At 32.2% G+C, this 25,330-nt stretch overlaps 2 protein-coding genes across 11 annotated transcripts in view; one reads left to right on the forward strand and one right to left on the reverse strand.

Annotated features, from left to right (window-relative positions):
- Positions 1-22,357, forward strand: part of LOC129790142 (discoidin domain-containing receptor 2) — a 106,296-nt gene extending 83,939 nt beyond the window's left edge. For all 3 annotated transcript variants that reach the window (XM_055827458.1, XM_055827460.1, XM_055827457.1), the window contains 5 exons: positions 924-1,175; positions 1,379-1,471; positions 9,029-9,191; positions 9,978-10,127; positions 12,834-22,357. In XM_055827458.1, coding sequence (XP_055683433.1) covers positions 924-1,175; positions 1,379-1,471; positions 9,029-9,191; positions 9,978-10,127; positions 12,834-12,986 — 811 coding nt within the window. In that variant the 3' untranslated portion in view covers positions 12,987-22,357. The remainder of the gene's footprint in view (positions 1-923; positions 1,176-1,378; positions 1,472-9,028; positions 9,192-9,977; positions 10,128-12,833) is intronic.
- A 673-nt stretch (positions 22,358-23,030) lies between these two features.
- Positions 23,031-25,330, reverse strand: part of LOC129790224 (cytohesin-1) — a 21,741-nt gene continuing 19,441 nt past the window's right edge. For all 8 annotated transcript variants that reach the window (XM_055827641.1, XM_055827643.1, XM_055827632.1 and 5 more), the window contains one exon: positions 23,031-25,123. In XM_055827641.1, the coding sequence (XP_055683616.1) occupies positions 24,971-25,123 (153 nt within the window). In that variant the 3' untranslated portion in view covers positions 23,031-24,970. The remainder of the gene's footprint in view (positions 25,124-25,330) is intronic.

Here is a 25,330-nt window from a genome sequence, read left to right on the forward strand (position 1 = left end):
ATTTTCCTTTTTTTTTTTAAAAGAATTAAAACTTTAGAAAAAATATCGTCAAGAATAAAAAAAGTTTATGGTAAAACAGCAAATGATGAGAAAGTTTCTAAAGCATTTCGCAAGAGAGTCTGTGAGTGGAGTTTGTATATAATTTCTTGTAAAGATGCACAACAGTTGCACTAAATATGAGAAAATGAGTGGATATGTTAAAGATAAACTTTGTCAAAAGCTTCCATTCATAACTTTGATCTTTTCCATTCATTTATATACGCAGAGACCTTCATGCTTTAGTTCAGAGAAGATCATCAAATATTACTTTAGCAAAATTATTATGAAAATGAAATAAATACGAGGTAATAAGGAATGAAAACTTATTAGATTTAATTAAAACTTTAATTAATAAAAATTAACTTCTTATTCCAGACAAATGAAATATTTACAAATCAAAATTAATCTTTTTTTGTGGGGGGTATTTTTTGTTAAACAAACTACCATGAAATTGAATTGACAAGATTTTCTGTCTAGGTCTTTTTATATTTTTCCAAACTTTTCTTTCTCCCGAAATGATACAAAAGAATTTATTCCAAAGTTGATAAAAAAAACGAAGAGAATATCCCGATTACAGGGAGAGAAGAAGATGAAAAAGTCATGTAAAAAGAAATTGCAACAATTCTCCTACTAATTTATTCATCCAGAAGAGATAGAAAGTTGCACACAGAAAAAAATTAAGTTAAAAAATCGTTTTTGCGAGAAAATGAGTTTTCACGTCGAAAAAAAATGGTAAAAAATTGTCACAGTTTCTCTTTTTTGTGTGTGTGTATGACTGTTTTGTATGACCATCCCTGTGATCATCTGGAGGGGTAATTAAGCAAAAAAAAAAAAGAGGAGAGAGATGGTAGAGAATATAATCCCTTGTGTAATTGCCATTGCAGTTCTAGTCTAGTTGGTGTCGCAACCCTTCGGTCGAGTGCACCTGAAAATGTGAAGCGGGACTTTCGAGCAAAAGCCAGACACCTGGGACGCCTGAGTGATCCAAATGTGGCCAAATTACTAGGGGCATGTCTACGAGATGAGCCCGTATGTGTTGTACTAGACTATAGCAATTGTACAGGGGATTTAAATCAATTTCTCCAAGAGCATGTTGCGGAGACAACTGCCGTTGGGGTACAAAATAATTCGCTCAGGTGAGTGATGAATTTTCTTCTCTGCGTTTTACTCTCTTGGGGAGTTGGGGAGGGAAGCCAGGGTAAACCCCTCATACAGTCGAGAGAACCCTAAAAGCATCCCTTAGCATTTTGGGGCTATACGATGGGTAAAAATGATAGCAAGCAGTCTCTCTGTGTGTGCCAAGTTTATCTAACTCTCCCCATTATTTGGTCTTTTGCAGTTACGGCTGTTTGATCTACATTGCCACACAAATTGCCTCTGGCATGAAGTATCTGGAGCAAATGAACTTTGTACACAAGGATCTCGCATCGAGGTTAGTCTTTGCTCTTTCACATCCCTTCACCCCCTAACCACCCACACCGCATCCTTATATCCCTTTTTATACCACTAAAACACTCCACACAATGTAGCAATTCAGGTCAACTCAATATTAATCTACATTTTCCCTCTGCCCATTTTCACTTCTTTATTCCGTGTGACCCCACATTCAACCCCCATATGGCATTTTTGCGAGACAAGACAATTGCAAATGGGGAAAGACGATGTTTATGAGAATATGAGGAGCTGGTTTTTTCTAGTTTTTTTTTTTTGCCATCATGCCCTTACTGCAACACACTTCGTTTCCTCATTTCCGGAACCAGAGGAAGTTCACGATGGAGCTGGGGTGGAATAAAGTGAACCACCCCCTTCTCGTCGTGAGAGATTGGAGGAGAAAGTGTAAAAGTGAGCGTGACATGATGCTCAAAATGAATTTATTTTCTCATTCCTCGTTGCTAATTTTTTCCGCGCTGTATGTTTGTATTTTTAAAGCCCTCCGGTATCTAATTCAGAAAACCATTTCCCTCGCCAAGGCACTGTCAAGATAAGAGGCAAGAGTACTCTGTGTAGAGTTGAAATTTAATTGCGAGGGAAGATTTGATTTTTTTATCCCTAATTCATGAAATGCAAGAAAACAAATTTTTTTTTCATTGAAATAATGAGGATTCGAACTTACAATCTTCAGCTTGTGTACCTGTTGCGCGAACCAATTGATCTAATCAACTAGTTGAAAAGTCGAAAAGGAATAATTTTTTGAGTTCTTCTATGAAACTTTTATAACAGTTATTAGCCGTTAAATAATTTATTAGACAATTAGGGATATTTTTCGCATAAAATCATCCACAAACTACCCCCGAAGTGTGACCAACTCTGCACTTTGAGAGGGTGCCACAGGGTCGCATGAGGGGTGAAATGTCATCAGTATGTGAGAAGTTAAGAGGGGACAGCAGCTGTCCCTTCCTGTTGATTTTAAATTAAACTTATGAATATTTAATTCAATTTGTAATTATTTTTATTATTACACCCCGAGCGACGTGGTAATACAAAAGCCGCGTGCTCGTGCTTTTAAATCCAACTTTTCAAAAAATAATACATACATATATAAAATGAAAAATGAAAAAAAAAAGTAGCACGGCGACAGCAATATTGCATTCTGGGTGCGTGTGCCCGAATGTCGGGACACTGCAATTATTATTTTGTGCTGTATGACCCCGTGTGAGGGGGTGGTGTTGATTCGACAAAACAAAGTTCCACACAGGAGGGTTGATGATTGGGCTAAATAGAAAAAATAATATTAATTTTACACCAATGCACTTTGTCACCCATTTGCCGTGAAAATACAAACGCATGCACGGTGCGGTTCCCTCGCGATGCATTTTATTGAATTCAGCTCACAGTGTGTATACCCATTCACCATTCATAAAAGTTTTTCCCAGAGAACATTTTACCCCTCACACCACCCACGATATACATATATTGATGATATGTTTTCTGTTCACTTTTGCAATAATACACATTTCATTTTAGCTGTGATTCTTTCGAAGAAAAGAATAGCACAGCTTCTGTGTACCACCTAAAATGCAATGTTGTCCGATCGGGCTCAAACTTGGTATGAGCACGAATTAGGGTCCCCACATTCCAAAAAACGTATGTCAAAAATTTTTTTTCCGTCCGTCCGTCCGGCCGTCCGGCCGGCCGGCCGTAGTTTGAAGCTTAATTACAAGAGAACGGTAAAAGATAGAGACTTGCGGTCAACGGCAAAGTTAGTATATCGACCTGATGTCATCTGATGGTGAGGTCAAATCCACCCCCCCACCCCTCCGTCCGCCATTTTGAAACACCCCTAAATTTTGTTTTCGCTATATCTCAGGCTCTATTATAGCTAGAGATCTGAAATTTTGATATGTTGTAGGGGCCATCGAGACCTTTCCAACGATACCTCACTTTCGAGAATCGGTCAAGCCGTTTAGTCAATATGGCCGTCACAATTTTTCATCGAAAATCGGCCATAACTCGGAAACGGCTTGACCGATTTGGATCAACTCAGGCTCAAATGAAAGCTCTCAACAAACCCTACAACTCTCTAGAACATTCGAAGTTTCAAAAATAACCGCTAGGGGATCAAAAATCAAAAACAAAATCTTCGATGAGTTTTCGATGAATATCTCGAGAACTACACTATGCATTTTCTTCAAATTTTTATATGTTATAGCTGGCTATATTATCTAGCTCCTTGCCAAAAATGAAGAAAATCTATGTCGCCGTTCTCGAGATATAGCCTTCCAAAGTTAGCATGTAATATCTCGGGTTCTACAGGTCCGATTTTAATCAACTCAAGCGCAAATGAAAGGTTTCGTGAATCCTTACAAATGTCTAGAATATTGCAATTTCGAGAAATGACCGCAAGAGGCGCTAAAGTCAATATTTCGCATATCAAAAATTTTTAAGTTTAAATATCTCAAAAACTGCACTATACATTTCGTTAAAATTTCAGTATGTTATAGCTGAGGTCAAGACCTTTCCAACAACAGGTTATTTAAGAAAATCTATGGAGCCGTTCAGGAGATATAAGGGTTTTAAATTTTTTATTTGATTAATACGCAAATTCTTCTAAGGTATATGAATATAAATGCAAAGTAAAATATAACGGTAAAATATAAATATATATAGTTGCATGTTTAATTAGTACGCTAACTATTTGGCGCCCCGCGAAGCGGGGCGCCTTATATATAAGGTATAAAAATGTAAATGTAAATGCAAAGTAAAATATAACGGTAAAATATAAATATATATAGCTACATGGTACAGATTAAGGAGAAAAGGGAATGTACATGGTAAGTTTCACTTACGGGCTGTGATTCTTCCTTCAGAGGCCAAGTTAAATATATGTAAATGCAAAGTCTAATAGATAGCTGCAGAGTATGGATTAATCAGAAAAGGGAATGTACTGGTAAGTTTCACTTACGGGCTGTGATTCTTTCTTCAGAGGTCAGTCTAAGTGTGATATTTGATATAAGTTTGGTGGTGCAAACTCTGGGGAAGGATGACTCGCGCCACGAATCACAGCCAATGCGCGAGTTAGCCTTCCCACAGAGTTTGCACCACCAAACTTATATCAAATATCACACTTAGACTGACCTCTGAAGGAAGAATCACAGCCCGTAAGTGAAACTTACCAGTACATTCCCTTTTCTGATTAATCCATACTCTGCAGCTATCTATTAGACTTTGCATTTACATATATTTAACTTGGCCTCTGAAGGAAGAATCACAGCCCGTAAGTGAAACTTACCATGTACATTCCCTTTTCTCCTTAATCTGTACCATGTAGCTATATATATTTATATTTTACCGTTATATTTTACTTTGCATTTACATTTACATTTTTATACCTTATATATATTTCATTTGTACATTTCCGATTCGTTTTGCGCTGCTCGCCCGCCATTGATGGTGGGGTGTTGAGATGTGCGGAAACTCCGACAAAAAGGGCCATGGGTGAGGGCTGCAAAGGGGTTACGGTAGTTGGGATTTTTAGGGCGGACATTGCAAAAGAAATTAAATTATTTCGGTTTAGGGGCATGAATTCAAAGCAAAACAGAGAAAAGTTCTTTAGAAAAGCGTGTAATTGATACAACTAATAAAAATTACATATTTTTCTGAGTACAAAGGGTGGGTGATTTTCTATCAATTCTATATAGTTCCTGGGTCTTTTTTTTCATTTTTGAAAGATTAACGATTGTTTCCAAGTTACTGAATTTTTTTTAATCGCTGAGCAGTCACACGAAAATGAGAAAAACCAGCAAAAATTGATATATTCAGGCTCTTTTCATTTTGTGATTTTCCCCCCAGACTGCAAAAAACAATTTTGTTGACGAAACGTCGCTGGAAAGCATAATTTTGCTTTTTTTTCTGTTTTTTTTTTCATATTGATTCAAATATTTTTGGAATTTTTCTGACACTTTTTATGACATTTCTAAGATCACAATCAAAATCAATTTTCATTCTAGATAGAATATTAAAATCTAAAGATGAAAGAATCAGAATACAAAAAGAAGAATGAATAAAACATTTCTCCCTTTATTTACAATATCAGTGATTTTTTGCAAACCACCCCTTGCAAATTAGTGAGAGAGAGACTTTGGGGGTGGAAAGATGAGGATTTGTGAAACTGTGTGTACTTTCTCTCACAGTGAGCTTTAATCCCTGTACGAGATTAAAGAATCTCACCACATAGACTTATACCATGAGATGTGGGAAAGAAGAAAAGCGAGGATTTTGTGAGAAAGACATGTGGAGAAATTACAATGTAAGGATGGGGGTGTAGGTAGAGGAAGATGTGCAAGAAAATGGTAAAATGATTGATATGCTAATACCATTTCTGACGCTACATCTCACTTGATTCTCTTCCGGAATCACTTTGATCGAACCACAAGGAAGATGCCTGGGCGAGAAAATAACCCTCAGCAGTCACTTCTGGACGATTCTCGGGGATAATGCTCGAGACACGTGCACCCTAATTTTATTCTTTCACCCCATTCCATGTGCTCCATGCCATCTGTAAAAGGGATTTGTACGTTTGAGGTTCCCAATAATATCGTTCCGGTGGCTTTATTCGGATGAAATCCACAGTTGCAAGTGTCTCCGTATATTTCAGTTGAAGATTCGACACACACACACTCACTTCTGACGAGACGAAAAGGGAGTGGATGTGTGGTCATGGAGTGAGAGGAAATTAATTAGGAATTGGAAAATAAAATAAATATAAATTCATATTGATTTCATTGGGAAATTCTTAATTGAAATTTGTTAGTTTATTTGCAAGATAATGAAAAGAGATTACATATTGGAAACGCGCGTGGACTGCTTGCCAATTTAATTAGCCAATCATGTTGAAATCATAAAGTTCATTGCGGTGAATTATCTGTCGATTGGGTCAACCATTCAACACGTTTTCTCACGAACAAGAGAAAAGTTTCCTCTCGTAGTTGCCATAAATTTTTATATTTGGATGAAAAAGTTTAGTCTCTCCACCAATATTGGTTAATGGCTTATGATCATAAATTTTGACGAAGAGTGGCAATCTTCATTTTGCGTCTATCATATAGAAATTTATGGAAATTGATTCTTGATTAATGATTTGATATTCGGGTTTATCACATTTTTGGGAAATAATCTCTAATGAAGGAGATTTGCGTGTTTTGATAAAAAATTTTTCTTTAAAATTTTCCCTCTTTAAAGATAATCTTAAAGGCATTTGGAAAGCTCAAAAAGTACAGTTTAACAAGGGAAATAACTCCATTTGTGTAGTTCCTATAATTTTGACGCCAATAAAATTCAATAAAAGAGTCCCAAAAATTTTAATTTTAATAATTAATTCAAATATCTCAATCTATGTAATAATTTCTCATTAATTTAAAACTTAATTTATTCATGTTTCAACGAGGAACTAGTTAATGAAAATTCAATAAGCAATTTCGAAAATTCTATTGCTTTTCATGCTGCGACTAATTTTCAATTTTGTAGCTATGGCAAAGCTGCACAAAATATGCCAATGAAATATTTAATAATCAAAATCTTTTGATCTGGCATTTTAATATTTTGATAGTATGTAGTGTGGTGCAACAGGTGCTTTTAAATTTTGTAGAATAATTTAATTTTCATCCAATTAGAAGACCACAAAGTCGATGGAAAAGTCTATTTCATTCCCATACAAAGCTGTTCAAAAGTTATATCAACTTTTATAACTCATACAGAGTTCCATATTATTTTAACATCACACATTATATTTATTCTCTTCTATTTTATCATTAAATTCGTTAATTTTTTTCATCTACAAACCTTTTTGGGGAGACAATTAATTCCTCAAGTCATTTTGGTTTGGTACAAATAAACATTGATGTCTTGATGGAATGGCAATATTTGGCTTTAGATATTTTAGGATGGCATTTAAAGTGAAAAAGATGGGAAGTCATGTATTGGCAATTAGAAGACGCAAATTTGCCAGCAAAATATTTGAATATTCATGAATATTAATGGCTGTGCTTCCTGAAGATTCCTCACAGCATGGCTGATGAATCAATGTCGTGCGTAATTAAAAGTTTGATGACTCCGCATTGTGGTTCAATCCATGAGCGGAAAATTTTTACATTATTTCAGCTTCATCGTATAAAAGTTGCAAAATGTTGCGTGCAAACGACAGCCACCCCTCACATGGCTTCTCCTTCTCATTTTTTTTGTGAATATACCTCATTTTGGGTTTTTTAAAGTACTTGGATGGAAAAAATCCATTGTCTGTGTAGCCCTTGAGAGTCACATGCATTCACTCCAAGAGGCTCATATAGAATCGCGATTAACTTTAGAACCCTTCAGCATAATATGGGATGGGGCGAATCACTCATAAGCTGGCGAAGAGCATCTGAGGGCTGTTTTTTTGTATCTCGAATAAAATCTCTCGAGAGGAATGCAATGCATTGCAAATGTGACTGCAGCAGCCCCTCTTGTGGAAAATACATCCCAAGGGAACAAATGGTACACTGATAGAAATAATTTTGTACAGAATTTCTTGTGTTACTTTGTGGTAGGTCAATTGGTTAGCACACAAAAATAAGCAATTTATATGTGTTCGAATCCAGCTAAAATTCTTTTTTTATAATTTTAATTTTCAATTTAATTGCTTGCATGTAATTCTTAACTGGAACGAGGGTTAAGGTAGTTTACAAGCAATCAATTAAATTGAAAATTAGAAGAGAAAAAAAATATTTCAGCTGGATTTGAACACACAAAACTTGCATTATAAATCGATGTCCTAACCAATTGACCCATTGTAAGGTTCTTCGTGTTGCTTAAAGTGAATTTGGATCAATTGCTCGTCAAAGAAATCCAAGAACGAATAAATTGAATTTTAATCAAGAAAAAATATTTTAAAAATATATTTGAAATTTTCAATAATCCTTGAAAAAAATACCACAAGAAAAGAGAAACTATTCGATTTTTTCTTTTCAAATAAATTCAGCACCATTCGTTGGATGAATATTCAAAGTGACCACGCATTTAAATGCAAAAGTATTGAATGGAGAAAAAAGTGGAAAGAAAAGCAAACACTAGAACTTTCTCCTCTTGCATTTTTTCCCAGTGTGTTTTCATAGAAAGTGGCATCGTGCCCAAGCATCCTCTTTGTCTCGCCCTTAATCAGGAACCTCCATGCATATACACGTCCAATGTAACAATTTTGCGGGGTAGACACACCACCGCAACATAAACTAACCGCAACCCTAATTCCATTTAAATCCACTTGAGCAATAATAATAAATAATAAAAATATTTTATAAAATCGAGCATGAATCGGGGGTATATAGGGTGGGTGCACCCACGCGGTTTCTCTTGTGCAAAAAATAGAGAAGAGGTGCATGATAGATGAATTGAGGGGTGGATGGAAAAATGACAAAATTGTCGTAATAAATGTAATTTTGGTGTATAATGTTTTTTTCATCCCTCACTCTCTCTCTCTCTCGTACTATGTCGTCCCCCGTGTGCGTTATAACACCGAAAGGAGCTGCATTATTGGGCCACATCTGGAAGTAAAAATCTGCACTGTGGGTGCGGTGATAAATCGTCTCCAGTATCCAGGAGATTACTGCCATTTGGAGGGTGCCGCTGGTCGACAATCTCAACCAATGCCAATTCGCTGGATGTCGTGGGAGAGTGTTTTACTGGTAAATTGAAACATTATTTGTTCTTTTATACCTTTTCGTCCGTTTTTTTTTTCACCACAGCAGCTCACAAGGATATGCCGTGACACTTTAATTGAAAAATATGAACACGCTCCGAATATTCCGGGAATTTATCTTGCTTTTTATTCCAAACGCTCTCTCACTGTCCAATAGTCTGCGCGAGGCCCCAATGTGAGAGAGGCTTGGGCCTTCAGGGGGTTTTCACCTGAGTGTGGGATGGACAGTATTTGTCATGCTTAATATGAATTACAGGCTCTCTGTTTTTTTTCTGGGCCTCTCCAACGAGCCATCCCTATGACATTTAATTTTGGTGAAAAAGAAAAGTTAGAAAGTGATGTCCATTGCGTCACTGTTGTGACATTTTATTAGTTGAGAGCTTTATGCAAATTATTCTTGGAAGTTATGTGTATTCTTAGCTTTTTAATTTCTCAAAAAAATCAATCAAAAAGCTCCATTTTAACAGGTATTGTATATTTGTCGATTTTTTTTAATCAGAAGTACATAACTGGGCTTTTTGCCCATTATGTACCTATGCTCTTTGATCAAACAAACCCCCCACATACTGGGCGCACTATTTTAATTAAATTTCTCAAGAGAAACAAGGGGAGTTGGGGGGCTATTTATTTGGTAAATAGAAAATATACTTTTCACAATATATCGAAGGAGTTTTATACCTTTGCAACTTCAGCCATCGCACACATTTTCCATGGTTTATGTTGAAGAAGAAATTCTCATGTGTACATATTGTGTGCAATTTGCCATCCACAGGGAAAATTCACATCAAAGTCCGATGTCTGGTCATTTGCAATAACGCTATGGGAGATCCTGACATTCGCCAGGGAGCAGCCCTTTGAGAATATGAGTGATGAGAAAGTAATTGAGAATATTGGCCACATCTATCAGGATGATAAGAAACATGTAAGTCAACCTATTTATTATTTATCCTTTGCTATATACACACATAATACACGGGGTGCGGTTGGGGAGGGGAGGGGAGTAACTTTTGAGAGCGAGAGAACAACTTTTGCCGACCATCCAAAACTAGAGGCAGGATGTCGTATTGAGGGGGACAAAAAGGTGAACATCCGCTCTCAAGGGGATGAGATGCCTGTCGCAGTCGAGAAACTATTTGCACGTCTGTTTTTAATTTTTAGTCACACTGCTCGCGATGTTTTGTCTGCGGTTTTTTCTCCATGCCTTTTACCGCGCGACAACATACAGAGAAGAATATAGGGATGGATGTTCCCCCATCCACCCCCGCCACAGAGCTATTCCAGCAATTTTTTCCCAAGTTAATTGCACACAGTGGAGGCGAAAAAAAAGAACAAGCATAAAAGACATTTTAGTGGATTTTTGTTATGCTCTTTTTTTTTTATAGTACTGTGTGTGTGTTATATTTTTAGTTGTTGCTCTTTTTATGCGCCTCCATCGCATTAATTTGTGCAAATGGAAGGGGGGAGGTGGTGGTACAAACCCAAAAGGAGCGCATATAATAAAAGTCCTACAAGAGAAACCCATAAAAATAAATGTCAATATGGTTCTGTGAGATGATTCTTTTCACTCCGCATAATGATTTACTAATTATTTACGTGTGCCATCATCTCTCTCCTCTTGGAAATATGAAACCAACAAACCAAAATTTTATCCCTCAAATTTTTATCCTGTTGGAATTTTTTTTGGTCGTCTTCTCCACACCATCCACTTCCTTTTTATGTCATCCCGTGTGCTTATGGATTTTTTTTTGGGGGTGAAAACCTTTTTTTGTGTTTCTCCTGCCTATATGTGTATATAATTCTTTGTTGATAAAGCATAAAAGATGCTCTCTTGCGTACATTTCATATCTTGTCTTGTGCCTCTTTTTTTTCTTCTTTTCTTATTTGCTCGGCGCAGTTGGAAGTTGACGACACAAAAGATGACAATTAAAAGATGCTTTCGCTTTTTATTTATCTCCCTTATTTTGGTATTATTCTTTTGGATGAAAAAAAAAGTTGAATCAATTGAGATGTTGAAAAAATATGTACAAGGCATTGTGGACGGAAAGGATTATACTGTGTAGAAGGGAATTGATATACAAATTGAGTTGAAAGGGCGGTTTTTAATTAAAGATTTCAATTGATAAAGGAAATACAAAAAGAAGAAAATAACCAAGATAAATAGTTTTTGCTTTCATGTTAAAGGTTTATTTATTTAGTAATTCCAAAGTTTGTAGTCATTTAGCTTTTTTTACAAACTAGAATGAGAAAGACATTTTATGGCATTTTCTAACAGTTATCAATATTTTACTTTAAGGAGAAAATTCTTCATAAAACAGATTTATTGCAGTTTTCAACTTTTTTTTTCTATTTAAAAAAAAATTTAATTTCCATTAAATTCACCAATTTTTGGACTACGTATTTCGTTTTTCGGCAAAAATTAGAAAATATCTAATTTTAATTTTTTTTCTATAAGAAAATTTTAGAGAAAGAATATGCGAAGAAAAATTAAGTTTCATGATTTATAAAGGTAGAATAACATAAATTTCAAAATTTTAACTTTTTTTTTTTATCTAATAAAAGTTTTTCATAATCAAAATTCTTGGATGAATCCCAAATATTTATTGCAATTGGCTTAAAATGTTGGCTTTTCCTCAAGCTCTTAAGTAAGGTAAATTGACCAGAAAATTATTCATTTCTTTGAATTATTTCAGTTATTTGCCAACTACAACTTTTTTAATTTTTTTTTTTTTTTTTGAAAAGAATAAGTTTGCCAAATTCTAGCATTAGGTATTATTACTATTACTTGTTAGACCAAGCAGAGGTAAATGTTAAAAATTGCTGCTAGAATATTTTCATAAATAGATGTTTAATAAATAATTTTGTATCAGCTTTGAATATCTAAAAATTTCTTTAAAAAAAATTCAAAGAAAAAATCATATTTTGTTTCTAGTTGACATTTTTTTTAAACCTAGACGGTAGAGATAAATTCTAGCAATTTTTTGTTCTCACTTCTGCAAGGTTCTAAATCAATAAAAGGTATATCTATCAAAATTTAAATAAAATCTCATTTCAACGCCATTAACACATCAACCTTCATTTTCCCACCATGCTAATTCATCATTGTCGAAGATTTTTTTCATTCAGAAGTAATGTTTCTTTTTTTCTTCCTGAAGATTTCATGGATTTTATCTCAAAAATTTGATGGATTTCTCCATGGTAGACAATTTTATCTCCATCGCATCTAAATTTCATCACAAAACTATTAAAGTTCCCATCTCAAGGGGCATTTTTTTTCATCCATTTGCCTTGTGGCCTTTTCCATTGCGGGGCAATTTTATTGTATTTAGCCGAAAGGGGTATTCTTTTGGCAGAGTGCAAACACATCCGCACACACAAAAACTCGCGCTGGGTTATTTAATTGTACCGATTGATGGGCGAGATGGTCGGCAAATGGCTCTTTAATCGATAAAATAAATATCAATTACTGCCAATATTGAGAGTCTCCACACATACGGGGGTGGGGGAGCTATAAAAAGTGTTTGGTATGTGACTTTTTTTTCCTCTCGGTGCACACAGAGAATAAAAAATATATGAATGAATGAAAAAAAAACTTCAAGTCTCCCCTTTTTTATATATATTTTATATATAGGTTCTGCCATCCATTCCGATGAACTGTCCAAGGGAGATTTATGATCTAATGTGCGAATGTTGGCAGAGAAATGAGCAGAATCGGCCGAATTTCCGTGAAATTCATCTGTTTCTACAACGAAAGAATTTGGGCTATAAACCAGGTGCATATTGACCCGAGGAGAAATTCTGACTGGAGGATCTTGAGGAATATTTTGGGAAGTGAGAGGAAAGAAAAGTAAGCAGCAACATGGCGGCTACTCGGTAAGGACGCCACTTCTCAACATTTAGATTCTGTAGAAAAAAAATTCCTCAGAGCCCTCTGTCAGAAGAAATTGCCACAGAGATGGCGCATGCTGTCTTGTGCGCGCGTTTATCAATTCAACACGAATTCGACGATGTGTAAAGTAAAATTAACATTTATATTTTGTGTTATCGCATGAGTTATATTGTGTACAAAAAATTACTTTTTTTTCTCTGGATACTTATCGCGTTCTAATGGACTTTTTTTTCCCTTTTTGTATAATCTTACATACAAAAAAAGAAAAAGAATAGAAGGTAAAAAAGGATACCACACAGGCAAATTAAAAAAAAATACGAGGAGAATGTACTGAGAAAATTATCCTCCTCGCCTCCCCCGTCAAACATACATATATAGCATTATTACGGAAGACGCAATTTGTGTACATATGGGAGTCTCTTAGTAGAGTAAAATGTAATTTAATATTCATGAAATTAATTATTATAATTGCTGATGTAATATTTATATACAAACCCCCATTCCCCACAAGGCCCCTCCCCGCTATTGTATTACGATATACAATATTATTATAAATCTGTGGGTTTTGTGATCAAACCAATCAATGATGCTCTTCTGTGAAAAAAAAACCTTTTTTTATCGTGTAGAAAAAAAAGTTTTAGGAAATAGCTTTTAAAACATTTTAAGGAAAATCCTTTACAAAGTGACGTGAAAGTGAAACCACCAAGTGTTTTGAAAGAAAAAAAAAAGAAAATTGTAGATGTTTTAACGTCTTTCACCTGCCCCTTCCTTTCCTATAAAAAAAACTGTTTATTCCACACACTAAATTCCCTTTCAAAAAAAAAAGAGTACACCACATCAATTAAATAAAAGGATTATACGTGAATTAAATTAAAATGCATTAAAAATTAATGAGATAGCATCCCATAAAAAATCATGTCAAGTAGCATAAAAAAACACTAATAACATATTTTAATTATTATTATGGGTATAAAATGGTATTAATTAGCTGAAACAAACTTTTTTACAAAATGATAAATTCATAATCAATTCAATGAACAGTGAATTTTTGAAAAATATACCATCAAATACGCGCCACGAAAAAGGAATTACAAATTATTGTATGAAAAATTAAATTATATTCCACTTCATTAATGCAGGAGAGAAAAAAAATTCAATTACTCATCCATTTTTTTTCATAGCTTTTCACAAAGAATTTGCGTTGTATTTTCTTTAATTTTTTTTTTCATTTCGGGGAAAAGAAAATTTGAGAAAAGTATGTGGGAGGATTTTATCTCGGCATTTAATTTTTCTCCCACAAAATTATCTGTTTCATTTAAGAAAGCAAGCTCAAGAATTAAGTTTTAAAGAAATACTTTTTTATCTCTCTAAAAATTAAATGATTTTTTAAGATCATTCTTTAGTTCTATTTCCTTTTTTTAGAGCGCTCTAATAGATAAAAAAATCTATAGACTATTTTTCAATTAAAAATTCATTTTTGAAAGCAACTAGTTTAATTTAAACCCAATACAAACCGAAAAAAAAACGTTAAAAATTATATTGAATTTTTCACAGAAATTCCCATCAGAAACAAATTATTAGAAAAAAAACTATCCTTTTTAAAACAAAAATTGGATACATTTTCCTACACGAAAAAGAAAATTTTGTATATCTTTAACCTTTGTAGAAAAAGAAGGAAATTACTTAAATTACCTATATATAAAATACTATATATAAATTGAGATGAAAAAGTGACATTACACATTGTACTCACCTCTGAGAACTGTACGAATGATTTTTGACAATAACTACGATGATATATTCTACTCTAAAGACAAGAAAATGAAGATATGTAGGAGAAAAAAAATGTGAGAAAATGCGATCTTTGTAATAAGAAGAAAAAAACTAGAAATTTCTCTTTATTTTTCTGTGTAAAACCTACGTGAGCACGAATGTGAATGAGACGCGTGAAAATGAGATTGATGAAAGTGCAAAGTGTTGCTATAAAAATGGAATCTGTGTATAAAAAAAACTCTCGTATATCCTAAAAGTCTTTTATGAGATTTTTTCCCTCCTAATATGGAGGTACGTAACGGTTTAATTTTGAATTTGACTTTATAGTTATTTTTCAATTTTCATCTTCAGGACTTTCTTCCACGTGATGGGTATAACCTTCGGTTCTGTGTGAGAATTTTTGCAAATCTTCCATTACCTCCTCTATCATGAAGAAAGAATAAAAAAAGAAAAGAAAAGAAAGATTTCACAAAGTATAACATTTTATTTTTATATTAATCTCTAAATGAAGGAAAACTGTTGAACATATTAGGAGTATCACTATGAAACCTCAGGAATTTCCAGCGCTTTTTAATCTCTATGGATCTCCGAGTGTCCTTCAAAAACTCATATCGCTTTTCTGAAGGCGAAAAAACAAATGACGTAGAAGAAAGTCCAAAATAATTTATTGATTTCTTTACCTTTTTTTAAGACGGAAAATCATGTATTTTCTTTGTGAGAAAATACAATTTATAATGTAAAAATATAAGAAACCATCTGTGGATTAAAGTTTTCAAAGAGATTTATTGAGGGCATCCTTCATATGAGAAGAAAATTAAAGAAAATCTGGTGTAGCTGTCAAATATATGACAGTTTATAATATTCTGTCACATTGACAAGCATTAACTGTCAAATATTTTATTAATATAATTGTTCTTTATGTCCAACTGAACACTAGAAGATTTTTATATCAGAGAATTTAGAAAAGAATTGAATTTTTTTTCAAAGTTCTCGACATTTTACAAAATCTTTTTAATTTTATCGAAATGACGTAATAGATAACTGCCAATTTAAGATTCCTTAACTGTCAAACTTCTTTGTCAAGAATGTCTGTCAAACATATTTGTCAAAAATGTCAAATTTATGTCAAAGAAGAGCTGTCAAAATAATTCTTTTACTCAAAAAAAAACACTGTCAAGCTCTCAGTTCTCTAAATTTTGCCAAATTCTTTTTTTTAATAGTTAATAATTTTTAAAGGCAAAAGAATAAAAGATTTCAGAGGAAAATAGTCAATAAAATTTCTCTCTTATTCAGATATCTTTTATCATCCTCAGTGGGACATTTATTAATTAAAATTAAATGAAATATAAACTAATTAAAATTTACTTGTGTAAGTCAAGATGAGAGAAATTTTTACCACTTTTCCAACAAACAGAACCACCCAGAGTTTTCTCTTAGAATTATTTTCTTATAGTGCTTTTTCGTTGCATCTGAGAAATCTCCTGAAGGTGCTATCAGAAAATCTCTTTGATGCTAAAGAAAATTCCAAGAAAAATATTCCGAACAAAGAGAAATTACTTTTTGCTCAAGATAAAAAAACTGAACCACACAGAAGATCTCACACAAATTTTCCCATTGAAAATACAAAATGCAGCAATGCACTGTGAGAGATTTTAGAAAGAAAAATCCCTTGAAAACTGATAGAGAGTAAAATGAAATAAAATGTTGAAATAAAAATAAAATACAATCCATAATAAAAGACAGAGAAGTTAGTGGGAGGTAATAGAGGAAAAAAAAAGTAAATAAATTTTTAAATAAAGAAAAATGAGGAGTGAGGATGTAAAATAAAGACATCGAAGAATAATTGTTGCCATAAAATCAATCAATTACTAATTGTGATAGATAAAAAATGCATTTTGACACACAGACACACACACATTTACCATGGAAAATTCATAGTGAAACACTTGGAGCACATATTAATTAATTCATAATAATTATGTAAAATGGGTAAATGAAGCTGAATAATTGATTATGTGTCCGCCACGAGTCACTCTCTTTTCCAATTTTCCACCCAACACACACCCACCCCACGTCACGCGCTACACCTCCGCGTTTTTTACCCCCCAAAACCCTCTCCACGTAAAAACTTCTCCCTCTTTCTCTTACTCTCTTTCCATGGCACACAGAAGTCTGTCACTAATAATGATATATAAATGATGTTAGCTGCAAAAGAAGCCACCGCATCATCCCCCTTCTTTTTTTATTAAAGCTCGCGCCACCACCGAAGGGATTCTCTCTCTCTCTGTCTCTCTTGCTCTCTCTCTCTGAATGTAGGACGTTAGGCTAGGCCCTATAGGTTGGCCATCAGGCAAAAACGGGAGGACACACCAAGGGGCGAATGTCTCGCGGGTATTTTGCATTGAATGCACTCCCTCATTTGAATAATTCATCATCGAGGGTTTTTTTTCCATTCACAACCCCATGCACATTGCAGACACTCTGTGTGAAATAATATCAATACGCCAGGGAATATGTGATACATCATTAATATTCCCATCTATTTCCAAAACACTGCCATGCGGAAATGCAACATTGCGCGCAGGAAGTTTTATTATACATATGATAAGGGGAGTATTTTGAAATTATATTTCGAAATTTTTTGATGGATTTTTTGACGTACAAAATAAGAGCGAAAATTTGATGGAGTTTATCAATAGACTAACGTGTTAAGAAAAACTTTCCCATTATCGATTTATTATTTATCCATCTCAAAAGGAGGTAAAACAATGCAGAATTTTTTTAAAGGCTACCGCAGCATGAAAGATTTATTGAATTACAAGAATTAAGAACAAGAATTTGCAGCTGTTTCAATAATAAATTGAAAAAACAATTAAGCTGAAAATCTTACGAGATTTATCAGAATTTTAAAAGTTTTTCAGGAGATATTACCTATACTAAATAAATAAAATGCTGAAAGTGTAAAGCTAGTTAAGGGGCAAAAATGTGGAAAATACTGATCCGAAATATTTCTTAATTTTTGGACAGTTTTCTAAATTGTTTTACAAATATTTTCAGAATATTTCAAAATACAGTCATACCCCGCATAATCAAGTCTTGGTTAAACTCTTCTTACGCATTGAAATTAATGGGTAAGAAGAGTTTAACCCAGACTTGATTAAGCGGGGTATGACTGTATCCACTGTATCTTAATATTGAAAATATCTTGATATTTTAAACGAATTGAAAAAATATTCGAATTTTTGAATATTATACTTTCTTAAAGAATATTCTTTATTTGTTTCAGATTTTTTTTTTCAGAATATTCCGAAATATGAGGAATATTTTAATAAAACTCCTAGTATTGCAATATATTTGTAAAATATTCTAAAAAATTTGACGAATATTTGAAATATTTTGGATAAAAATATTCAATTATTCCACAAATATACTAAATATTCAATTAAATTTAATTTTTCACATTTTTGCCCTTATTTGGCTAGCTTATCCTTCTTCCAAAACTTTTTTTTTAACAGTTACAAAATAAGAATAATTTTATATTATTCTTTTGATTCTTTGATTTATGGATTAATGTAAAATGAAAATGAATAGAAATCATAAACTGCGCAAAATATCTAATTATTAACAAAAAATACCTCAAGAGCATTTAATTTTATAAAATAGTTCTTTAAAATTAAAAAAAAAAACTTTCATTCATCGTGAATAAAACATTCCTCAATGTTGGGAAAACTTTTGGAAGTTTTCAGTGATAAAATCATTGCAGATGGGTAATTGAGTTATGCGCCCCTCGGTGTCACACCCGCCCCCTCCCCGCAGCAACCCTCAAACCACCCCCGCAGACAAAGCTAATCGAACCACTCTCGAGAATATAACTAGCATTTCATGGAGTAATACGGTGCTAATTAATTTGTCATTTAATTATCAAATTTCCAATTTCTCTTTCCATTTTTTTCACTTTTCGTTTTTCTTCAATTAATTCTTGATCAATTCTCCGTCTTTGTCGTCGTTTTTCTTCTTCTTTTTTTCGGGGACAAAAGTAAATGAGAGAAAATGAATTTTTGTCTCATTAATTTGCACTTCTTTCATTCTATTTTATTTTGTCGAAGGAGAAAATGGACAGTGAAAGGAATAATAATATTGAATGGGCGATTAAAGGAGACAAAATGATTATTATGGAATGAGTCAAAGATAGATAAAAAAAAAACGCGAAAAAGAAAAATCTCTCAAAAGTAGCGAAAGATATAAAAGTGGATAAAATAATTCTAAATTTTCCCAATTTTCCCCTTGTGCCTTTTTCAACAACTTGTAGCTATTTGTATAAACGTGATTTTTGCTTTCTATCATTGCACATAAATCACCCTCCACCCACACCCTCCACCCCCATCCTTCCCCGAAAGAAACAATGAACTTTTTCTCTGACCTCATTTTTTTGGGTTTTCACAAATTAAACCACGAAAATGCTTTTTATCATTTTTCTTTCACATCAAATCACACACAAAAAAAAGAAAAATGAATCTCTATTCAATATATACATAGTGCACTCTCGGATCTTCATTTCCCTAATATCCTGTCTCCCCTTTTTATATAAATATATATTAAAAGAAATATGTATATGTATGTAATACTCTTCAAACAAGAACCGAGACATCTTTTCGACACACAATCATTTGCAAGAAAACTAAAAGAAAAAAAAAGAGAAAACTGAACAAGTCATATAAAAAAATATAGAGAAGAAAATTAGGTGAGAAAATATTCATATTATATATTGAAAGACTTGATAAAGAGAATAGAAAAAAAATACAGAGAAATAAGAAGATAAGAGAGAAAATGATATAAAAAAAACATTTATTTTAGTGTTTCTACCTGGAATATAAATTGAAAATAAAGAAAAAAAAATATTCATGGGAGACGTAAGAGAATATTTTAAACAATGGATCATATCATAACGTCTATTGCAACGATAAATTACATTTTAAAAGGAGAAAAAAGAAGAAAATAAAAAGATGAGATATTCATATAAAATGAAAATGAAAAAAAACTACACACAATATTAAACCTTATTGTAATATACTTTAAAGAAAACGTATAAGGATTAAATAATGTAAATGTAGGAATCAGCAGAGAATCACGGATAAATCACACCATATATACACACGTTCTGAACCAAAAAGAAAAACCTTCATTGAATTGACTCAATAGAGATGGGCTGAGAATCTTCATCTTTTTTTTAGAAATATTCTTTTTTACCTTGCACTTTTGCAAACAAAAAATACGTGAAATTAATCCTTCTTGTCAATTTTAATTTTTTGTTTGATTTAAAAAAAATAGCATAATTGGTCATAATCAGCGATCAAAAAATCCTTAAAATTGTTAAAATTTCAGAAGAAATTTTTAAAATTTCAGGAATTTCTTGGTCGCTGAATAAGACCGAATACCAACAGGTTTTATAGAAATAGACTAAAGAAAAAGAATTTTAAAAAAATCATCGTGCTTTTTTATTAGTTGGTGTTCCACTTCTTGGCAAACACCAATTGTTTTCACTTCAGCGGTTTTACGAGTTTAATAATTTGTATGAGAAATATATTTTATTAATTTTATGAGAAGCAAAAAAATACTTGAAAGAAAATAAACGGTTTATTTAATCCCTTACAACCAGGGGGTGGAATGATGTGAAAATACTTAATTTTGGGGGTTTATTTGAGCTCAAATAAGAGATTTTAAGCCAAAACTCTGATTTTTAAATTTTAAAAATCATTTACACTGATTAAAACCATAACCAGTTTAATCCGTTGACGTTCTTTGGGTCATACGTTCATCCAAACGTTGATTAATTTTCAATAAATTTTGGGTCCTATTCTTCGACCAAAAAATCTTTGAAATTACTCGCGTTCCACGAAACAATTTTTAAATTTTTAACATTTTGTTTGACCTTCTCAAATTAACAAAAAAAAATCAGTCTCAATTTTGGAAACTCGGGGACTTTCAAGAGCGATTTTCGAGCCAATTTTGAAACAAAAAATTAAAAATTGGCTTACAATCTCGTCAAATGGCCAAATAATGATAAGAATTCAATATTTTCAATTTTGAAAATAACTTTTTGTCCTCAAAAAAATTACTTGAAATTTTCACATTTTGGCCATTTTTCATCTTGAGAATACCAGAGGAATTTCAGAGAATAATTAGTCATAAAAAAGCTCTTAATGAGCTTTTTATAATGCAATTTCCTTGCGTGAAAACTCCAACTAATCTGATTAATTCACAATTTCAATGCTCAATTTGCAACAAATCCCAAATGAATACTTCAAAAATATTCTTTTTTTTTTCAAAAATAATATAAAATGAGCATTTATGCGGGTTGTGAAATAAAATAATCTGAAAGTTAAATCTACAAATTAATTAGTAGTTCTTATTACTAAAAATTCTCAGAAGCAGAGAATGTTTTGGAAAATGGTAACGGTGTGGATAATTCAATTCTTTTTAATGATCTAATTGAAAATTAATTCGGCAAAGCGTTGTACAAAACTCCATTACACGCCTAGGCAGATAATACACAATACAATGGGTGGCAGCTTATGGAAAAAGTTCCAACTGTTAGGATGCAACAATTTTCAATGAGCCCCCGCTGCATAATGTTGCTGTTTTGTTACATAAAATCAGTTGGTTTTCTGGGAAAATGGAATTTTTCACTGAAAAGAAAATTAACAGAGATTGGCTGTTTTTTCTCCAACTGTTTGGGGGTGGAGAAGTGGAAACAATGGGAGTTTAAAAAATATCACGTTTAATTATGAAAATTCATTTAAAAGCTTTTCATGGGAAGATGTTTTTTTTATAAATCTCCCAAAGTTTGCATTTTTCTCATTAATTATTTTTGTAAAATATTTTTAAAAATTTAATATTCCAACCTTTTTTTTTTTGAAAGCTCTTCAAATATATTTTATTAAAAATAATAAAAGCTCAGTTGGAGGGAAATTGAGGCACGTGGATGTTGATTCATAAATTTGAGGATTGCTTCATTAGACCTTAATTGAAAAGCACGATGATTAATGAGTCTTTATTTATTTAGCACTCAAAACACCCACCAGAGGTGTGACAAAATTCTATTTTATTCACACAGAAGGGTTAATTTCCTCCCCTGCTCCCCTTTCCGACCATCCTCACCTTCAAAGAAAAAAAAATACTAAATAAAAAAAAATGAAGCACACTGTTTGGAAAGAATTTTCACGAGACAAGAAAAAAAACTCGACCAACCCCTTGGAAACAATGTCTTTCAGTTCCTTTTTAAAAAGTCCCTCCTTTTCATTCACGCATAAAAAAAAGAAAAATCACCTCCCTGTGAAAAAAATTAAAGGAATTAATTTAGCATGGAATTTGATTAGTAAGCATTTTATGTAAAAGTATAAGTGAATCAGTGAATACCGTCAACGTTTAAAAAGTAAGAATAATTAAATAATTGGTCAAAAATTTTCATTGAATTAAATTATATAATTAATTATTATATAAAAAAAAATGAAGAATTATATTATCAACAAGAACAAGGAATATAGAGGATGTAAAGAATTTACAAGAGAAAAGAAAATAGTGGAAAAATTAGATTTAATAATTTATGGACTGAAAAAAAGAAGATAAAATTATTAATTGTAAACTTTTAATTAAAAATAGAAAAAAAAGCATTTCTTTATTTCTTTCGTAAATATATAATATGTGAAATCACGTTGAATAATTTCCCAATAAGAAGAAGAGAAAGTAAAATGAATTATTAGAAAGAAACATGCAAGGATATAAGAAAAAAATCACACACCAAGACACCCAATTATGAGGAAGAAAAAAAAGAATTTACATGTAAATAAATCAAGATATTTGAATACTAAACTGTAGGACTTACAATAAGAGAAAAAAAACCTTAAAAATAGTGAAGAAAAAAGAGGATAAGAAAAAAAACGGATAATGGTGAAACAATATGGTTTGTTCTACATGCTGATTTATGGACCAAGAGTTGAAAATAATGCAAAAAAAAAGAGATGAAAAATAATTTGAGATGAAAACTTATAGAGAAGACACAATGGGTAAAAAAAATAGCAAATATAGAAGGTGGAAAAATGATGAAAAAAAATTCTCACACTGTTAGCGTTGAATTGTACAACACGGATATAAAAATAAAAGTAAATATAGCTTCAAAATGGCATTTTATTCATTTTTTTTTCTTTCCTAACCAACGTCAATTTTTCTATTTTTGTAATTATTTGTTTTTATCCAAACTATCTACAAAATTAATATTATTTTTCTTTTTACAAATATATTGTTCCGCTTTGTGCAATGTCGATTTTTTTCAAACGATTTTGTTTAATAATTTTAAAATTATTATTGAACAAGGGAGAGGGCATGACAGAAGCTTTCTGACATTTCTTTGACAATTTTTTTGTTGTTTGAATTGTTTACTGATTGACATTTCGAGGATGTTTTGACGGTAAGACGAAGAAGAAGCTTTTGAGCATTAGGTAAGTTTTTCATAATTTTTTCCGAAGATTATCTTTTGAAATCAATTAATTTTTAACAGTTTTTGTAAAGACAGTTGAACTTTTGAATGAAATATAATAATTATTGTCACGATTTATGGATTTTCTTGTCTCTATGAAGAATCCAGAACTGAATTAATTTAAAGGATGATGATAATTTCAAACGATTTTGAATCAATTTCAAAACAAAAACAAAATCTTATTTTTTTTTGTTAAAAGTTAAAAAAAATTTTGCTTAAAATAATTTAATAAATAAATTGGTAAATTAAATTAATTATTTTAAAAAGGTAGTGCAGACAGGCTAATAAAGTCAAATTATGAATTTTGGGAAAGTTCAAGAAGCTAAAGAATGGTACTTTCCAACAAGGGGAGCATCCCTTCAAATATATCTTTATATTTTTGTTAAAAAAAAAACATTTTTTACTCCTTAATGTTTTTCTAAAAGCATTCCAAGAATTTCCTTAGTTTTAGCGGATTTAGCTGAATTTTTACAAATAATTTATCACAAAAAGAAAAAATATTTTCTTAAATTGCTTAAATTATTTTAAAATTTTAATTTTGTTTATAATTCTTCGAAAGCTGCTAAAGCGTTCTTTTATTTACTTTTTTTTTAATTAGAAGAATTTAACTTTTTGGAATCTCTAAAAAAAAGCTCTCAGGTGAGACATTTAATAAATTAAATCTCGACTAAAAGGTAATTTCTCAGAGGAAAACCCGCAAATAAAAACTCATGGAGATTCAGAGTAAACCGTTTTCTCGGAATTTAATAAAAAATATTCTTGGAATTCTTGCTCTATCATACCTTTCAGCTCTTATTTTATACAAACTTCCTCTGTGCGAAAAGTGAATTAAATTAATTTTCTTTAATATATTCTGAGTTAATTCTGAGAATTTATTTTTGTACTTTAACTCGGTTATATTGTTTGAGAGATTTAATTTTTAATTTACCTTTAACTATCGTAGTTGTCATAGTTTTGTGCTTTCAAGAGGTTCTCAATGAGATTAATGAAATAGCTTTCAAAGTTCCAATCAAAATGCAGCTTAAAATCAAAGTCCAGCTTTGTTTTGATGGCTTTTCATGTCTTCTGAATCGTCTTTAAACTTCATTTACCTCATGCCCTCTGACCCATGTTTGTAGATGCTTAAACTTCAATTAAAACATACATATAAATAATTTTTTGAGATATATTTAGCAATAATATATAACTAAATTTAACTGTAAATAAACATAAATTACCTAATTTACAATTTTTTATCCCTCCATTTTACAAAGATGGTCTCTAAATTCACAAAAAAATGTTCTATTTTGTATATAAATATAATGTACCTTAATGTTGTTCCACAGAAATTGCTTTTTAAGGAATATTTCTTTGATTTTTCTTTTACAAAAATTATTTTCTCAGTTCTTTTTGTTCTTCACATTTTGCATTTTAATAATAAATTTCGCCAAATAAAAAGGTAAAAGACTTCTTTTTTTTTCATCTCAATTAAGAGGTTTATGCTGAGAAAATTAGTGAAATGAAAAATAAATTCTCATGAGAAAAATTAAATTTCGATTTATTTTGCACGCGTGGACGGTGGCGTATTTGTCCATTAGCTCTTGGTGAGGGCCTTCTTCTTCCGCTGGACGAGAATGTCGTAGAAGGGGCTGTGACTGATGGACTGTGTGAGGCATTTGATCCACTCCTGTTTGTCTTCCTCCGTTGCTGCTGACATCCGGTACACTGTGTGCTTCCCCTCGACAACCTACAACAAAATGGACCAAAAGAGGTGTAGTATTACAGAAACCTACCACGCACCCCCCTCCCATCACTGTTTTGCGAGAGAAGGGGGTCCCGTATCAATTTTCAATTAATATTAATGTTGGAATTGTTTCAAAATCACTTTTCCCATCGCATCCAGAGACCACTCAACCGCAATAAATATTCAATGTGGCTTTTGAGTGAAAGGCTT

The sequence above is a fragment of the Lutzomyia longipalpis genome, chromosome 2 (genome assembly GCF_024334085.1).
Source record: "Lutzomyia longipalpis isolate SR_M1_2022 chromosome 2, ASM2433408v1".
NCBI lineage: Eukaryota > Metazoa > Arthropoda > Insecta > Diptera > Psychodidae > Lutzomyia > Lutzomyia longipalpis.